General features: G+C 33.4%; 1 protein-coding gene across 1 annotated transcript; it reads left to right on the forward strand.

The window, feature by feature from the left end:
• The first annotated feature begins 2,186 nt into the window (after positions 1–2,186).
• LOC130674235 (rh5-interacting protein-like) lies at positions 2,187–2,774 on the forward strand. Its single transcript, XM_057479504.1, has 2 exons — positions 2,187–2,424; positions 2,503–2,774. The coding sequence occupies exons 1-2, from the start codon at positions 2,187–2,189 to the stop codon at positions 2,772–2,774; spliced, it is 510 nt and encodes a 169-aa protein (XP_057335487.1).
• Positions 2,775–5,929: the final 3,155 nt, after the last annotated feature.

Consider the following 5,929-nt stretch of genomic DNA (forward strand, 5'->3'; position numbering starts at 1 on the left):
TAAATTAACTCATTTTACTTCAATGATTTGATGTACTAATAACCTTGCCCTTTCCTTGAACAAACTTCTTATCAAATACAATCGTTTGAAATTAATTAAATAATCTTACTTAATTCAAAATGCAGTAAAAACTGTATATTCCTGTCAAAACGACGACGATTGTGAGAATATACATCATGCAATATGTTCGAGAAAAAAGATTTGTGGGTGTTTATCAAATCATATCTGGTTGAATACAACTTACTGTGCACCAGCGTTGAGGGCGTTTTGCTGGGAGGGTGAAAAATGTGCAACTGATCATGCTTCTTGTATCGATAATGAGTGTCAATGCGATGAAAATTCCGTACAGCAATCCAATAATCAGTGCTTACCAAGTAACTAAATAAGTTATAATAATAACAATATTATCGTTTTAAGAATCCGGGAGGCGTTCTTCACAAGGGCAGTTCTAGTCGTAACATTCCGAAACAAAAATCGATACTTTAACAGAACTCTAAATTGATTTATTTTAAGACAGTATAGATTCCTCCGGTGTTCGGTAATTTTCAATGCTCTTTCTAGAGTTTGTCAATTTCTGAATTGAATTGCTAACAATCTTGCAGTTAAATGTTTCAAGTATCATTGGGTTATTCTTATGAATTTTAGAAGTTCTGCATAAGTACCGAATGCTGCTTCAAAATGTCCTACGAGCGGAAAAGTTCTTCGGAAGAATCACTCCAGGATTGCTCAAAAATTTTTTTTTTTTTTACATCGGATTGTCGTTTTTTCAGAGCCATTAGGTTCGTCTTGTAAAACTGATTCTGATTGTGAAAGAATTGAGTTTGCCAAATGTTCGAAAACTGAGATTTGTATATGCTCATTGAATACACTTGCTGTTAATCGAACATCCTGTGTACCAATTTTAAATGAATTCTGCGAAGATAATGCAGACTGCAAAGTGGATAACTCTGAGTGTTTTGATAACGTGTGCGAATGCAAATCATTGTTCCAAACTATTACTAATACTGAATGTAGAAGACGTAAGTTCAGAATTATTATAATCATCTTATTAACTTGATGGTATATAATAATGTGTACATCGTACACTGAGAGAAAAATACTATTTCCCAAACAAGAATTTCTTGGTTCAAGAAATCCGTTCAAAATAGTTATTTTATTGTTATTAATTATTAATTTCTTGAGGAAAGAGCATCAAATTTATTTTTGTTGTTATATGATTTTGATATTATATTATGAGTGAACAAAAGAATAGCTTTACTTGAATTAAATAAAAATTATTTCTTTCAATTCTATGAATTCTTGAGACAAAATTATATATTCTTGGAAATTATCAAAAATATATGTTCTTGTGTCAAGTAAATGTACTTGATAAAAGTATTTTTTCTCAGAATAGTATAGAACTACCGATGAGTACTACAGCTGTGTCTCAGATTAGAGAAATAAGTTGTAGATGAGTAATATCAATACACTAGAGCATAATACTAATTGTTATTCAATAATTAAACTAGTTGAAGGTTGGTTTACTTACAATTATATTTCAGCAATAACAGTACAGTTGGATTCCATTCACTTAAAACTTCCCCTCAATTTTGACCTATACTACGAGCTTCGCTGTCTTCCACCTGATACCCTGAATTTGCATGTATCTGTACATAATTATAAATGCATCACTCGTGCGAATGCAAGCACCCATGCGTTGTAGTGTACTGATTAAAGCAGAAGGGACATTCGATAGGATAGAATTTCTCGGAAATTTCCGCTCCTTCGTAGACTAATAGTTCAAACCAATGTCATTCAACTGCTATCAGTCAATGACTCCGATCGATAAACCCTAAGTCATTAAGCAAGTTACCTAATTGAAGACCACTTACGGAAAATTGCAACGAGGCTTGAAGGAGATGTATTTTTCGAAAGATGTTTTGGAGATTTCATCAAGTATATCTTAAGATCCTTTCTAAAGACTTAGTAATATGGTTGTAAATCAAGCAAGTCTGAACTAATACGATATTCACGTTTCTTGGTCAGATTTGTTTAAGATATCTTGTAAAGGCACTTGCGGTAGACTTCTACTAGAGTGACTATGTAAACTTGTAAAAAACATGAGATTTAGACTCCTACAGAATTCAACTGTTATTTATATTTTGATATATCCCTGATTTATTCTTTATTTCTTAGCACATTTAGGCATGGATTGTCGAGAATCCATAGACTGTCAAGACTTCCTAGACCACTCAGAATGTTCTGAAGAAAAAAAATGTGCATGTCGTCATGGTCATTATGAGATGAACGATACGACGTGTGCGCCAGCATTTAACGAAGCATGCCATTTTGGAGACATATGCGCATCCGAAAACACTATTTGCATCGATGATAAATGTCAATGCAAACCTGGTTATGTTTATCGAGAATCCAAATGTCTGCCGAGTATGTGATCTCATTTAATTTTCGATAAACCCAAAGTGTAAGTCCTTTGTCAAACTGTATTTTTGTTATTTACCGTAGAATTTTTGGGAATGCCATGTCAAACCGAGAGAGATTGTGCGGGAATTGAATTTTCAACGTGTTCAGATGATAATATTTGTGTTTGTCAATTGAATTACGGGGTACTGGATTTATTAACTTGCTCACCACTTATAGGGGGTGACTGTTCAGAAGACGATGATTGTGTCGTTCAGAATTCTCATTGTGTTCTTAATAAATGCCGGTGCATAGAAAACCATTTTGCTCATTCAAATGATCTGTGTTCATCGGGTAAGAACGCTAATAATGAATGAAAATAAATTGCCGAATCGCGTTTATAGATATATATATCCTTATTTAATTTCAAGTTTTACTAAACACTCTATGCCAGAACTATAAAGACTGTGAACACATTCCAAACTCGTTCTGTTCGAGGCAAACGAGGTGTCATTGCAGCGCAAATCATATTGCAATAACCGGCACAAAATGTGTGCAGCCTCTCGGTCAATTTTGTACAACGAGTAAATGGTGTACTACTGAGAATTCTATTTGTATTAATAATAAATGTCAATGCAATTTTAATTTCATCAAACATATGAATGCTGAATGTATACCAAGTAAGAATTCAAATACAGTTATAAAATATTTTAAGTTATGACAAAAGTTTCTTTTGGCGGATCATCTATTTTTTCGATAGTAAGACTTCCTCAAGATTGTGATGGAAATGACGATTGCCTGGGAATGGGACACGAGTGTTCTAATCAAAAATGTGTTTGTAAAGCTAATCATATTGCATTGACGAGCACAAAATGCGCACCAGTTTTGGATGGTCATTGTTCAAGGAACAAGGATTGCTATGTCAAGAATTCAGTTTGTCTATCAAATAGATGTCAGTGTGATTTCGATTACTTGCCGCATTCTAATTATGAATGTGAAACCAGTGAGTATAAGTACTAATTTTGAATTTTAATTATATACAGAATGTAACATTAATTTCGAATATAAGCTACTATAACTGTCAGAATATTTAGTACAGATCAAGAAATGCTGAAAAACATTAAAAATCATCCTAGATATTATTAATTTTTCGCTGAAAAAATAAAAAAAAAAGAATTAAAGTCTGGGCAACGGTTGTCCTCGCAGGCCAGCCTCGATACTTTCCACTGTTTTTGAGCTCAAGAAACTCATTTCACTGCAACCCTAGAAATTGAATCATTTTTTTACGAGATTTCGTTACCGAAACACTTTCATGTAGTTGTTTTTTTTGAATCAAATCAATCTCGTCTAATTGTTTATTTCAATAAAATTTTCCGCGTTAAAGACTGAAAATCGTGTCGAATAATGCCTCGATCGTTAAAATCGGTCTATTAGTTCACACGATATCGGCGAGGCAACATTTAAAACATGTGAATTGTCCTCATATTTCCTTGATGACTTGCAATGTAATTTATTAAATCTACCTAAAATTGAACCAAGTTTACTCTATTTATAGTCTCTGTTGATCACTACAGATTTAATTGCAATTGTTTCATCAGAACACGTAACATAATTGCAAAAATTTGAGAAAAATCACTGTATTTTACACTTACCTGGGATATTTTACATATTGATGCTCTGATCTAATTCAAGACTCACTAAGCGAAATCGTGACATTATAGTAACAACCGCTCATTGCAGCTCAAAGAGCACATAAATAAAAACGTATTGAATATGTATTCCAGCTTGAATATGTATTTTAACCAAATTGTTTTCAAGCTGAAGGAGCTCGGAATCAACGGGAAGTTTTGTCGCTGGCTTCTGTTCGGTCAACCGGTACTTAGATTTATTTTCATATAAGTCTGAAAATTGAGACGGGTTCAGCGTGAAAATTGACTTTGACCCACTTTCTGATTTTCAACAATGCATTGATAAATTGTTCATGGTATTTCATTTTATAATACTCTTTCAATACTGTATTCAGTTTCGTTAGGAAAAAAGTGTTCGATGGATACGGATTGTCGAAGGATGAAAAATTCAAGATGTTCAGCAGAAAATGTATGCACTTGTGATGTGAATTACTTCGCAGTTAATAAATTTCGTTGTCTACCAACTTTGAGTGGATTTTGTTTGAATGATAACGACTGCTATTCTGATTCATTTCGTTGTTCTGATAATCTATGTCAATGCAAAAGTAATTACACAGTAGTATCCGTTGACAAATGTGTTGAAAGTGAGTACAATTTAATCATGTTTAATTGGAGAAATCATGAAGTTTATTAGGAAATCCAGCAATTAAATTTATTTTCATGATACCAGCATCGAAACTTCAAATTTGAGTGTCTCTACAGCCTATCGAAACAAGCTAGTTCATAGCCAATGCTGCAAACAATTACTAGCGAATTTGTAATTCACAAACAGTAGGCAGAAACATTCGTGTTTATCCGCAACCTTATTACTCTCATTTGTTTGATTGTCACTTTAGTTTACTCAATTCATTTTTCAAGTAAAAGTATCGATTAACCAAATAAAATTACTAAAAGTGAGTGAAAATAATATTTTCCTCGTATTTACTATCTTATCAGTGACTGAAAGTCACAGATTTCTTATTTTCTAACAGTTCTCCGCATCATCGGCTTGAAATTAACTTGTTTCTTACTGGCTGCTGAAACCGAGTCTTGCAGTTCCGATGCAAGCAATCATGAAAATATAGTGTGTGACTCAGGATGAAACATGATTCCAGACTGCGGGTGATGTAAGCTTTCGTCTACGGTTCGAGCAGCGAACTTCACCCTAGCCTGAAATTGTCTTATTCCATCTCTTGTCACACAATATACTGTGTTTCATTAATTGGTCGTTACAGCAAACTTACTTAGTTCCTGTACTGATGTTTCGGAATGCAGTGATTCATGGCATTCTGCTTGTTCACCCGAAGGAAAATGTGTTTGCGCATTAAATAATAGAGCAATCGGAACATCAACATGTCTACCAATTTTAAATGGATATTGCTGGAAAGATGATCAATGCATGGTTGAGAACTCTGTTTGCATTGATTTCCACTGTCAATGCAAACCAAATTTCGTTGCTGTCGCTCATAACCGTTGCATATTAATTAACTGAAATGAAATATGAATAATAGTGGACCTTACAGACCATTCGAATTTGCTTTTGCAGATTAGGTGTTCTATGCGTTGATAATAGAAAATGATTGTAATACTCAATAATAATAATTACTTCATTAAATAAGTTGTTTTTGATGACGCGTATAGTGGCAATTTTATTGTTTAATAAACATTTTTCAAATTTAATTACATTTTGAATCACTACTAATGTAAAAACATAAAAAAAAACCTATTATTATTTCTCATTTTGTCTCAGGGCATCTCGTCCGTACGTCAGTTGGGGATTTTTTTTTTTCATTGTGCCTAATAAGTACCATCCTCCGATTTTTTTAGACTGGTCTAGGGTCAGATGATAGCAAATACTGGCAGGA

This window comes from Microplitis mediator, chromosome 9 (assembly GCF_029852145.1).
Source record: "Microplitis mediator isolate UGA2020A chromosome 9, iyMicMedi2.1, whole genome shotgun sequence".
NCBI lineage: Eukaryota > Metazoa > Arthropoda > Insecta > Hymenoptera > Braconidae > Microplitis > Microplitis mediator.

Excerpts from the sequence above, each read along its gene's own strand:
- LOC130674235 (XM_057479504.1), top strand. The coding sequence starts at position 2,187 with ATGGATTGTCGAGAATCCATAGACTGTCAAGACTTCCTAGACCACTCA. Across the intron at positions 2,425-2,502 it reads AGAATCCAAATGTCTGCCGA|AATTTTTGGGAATGCCATGT; the intron begins GTATGTGATCTC and ends TATTTACCGTAG.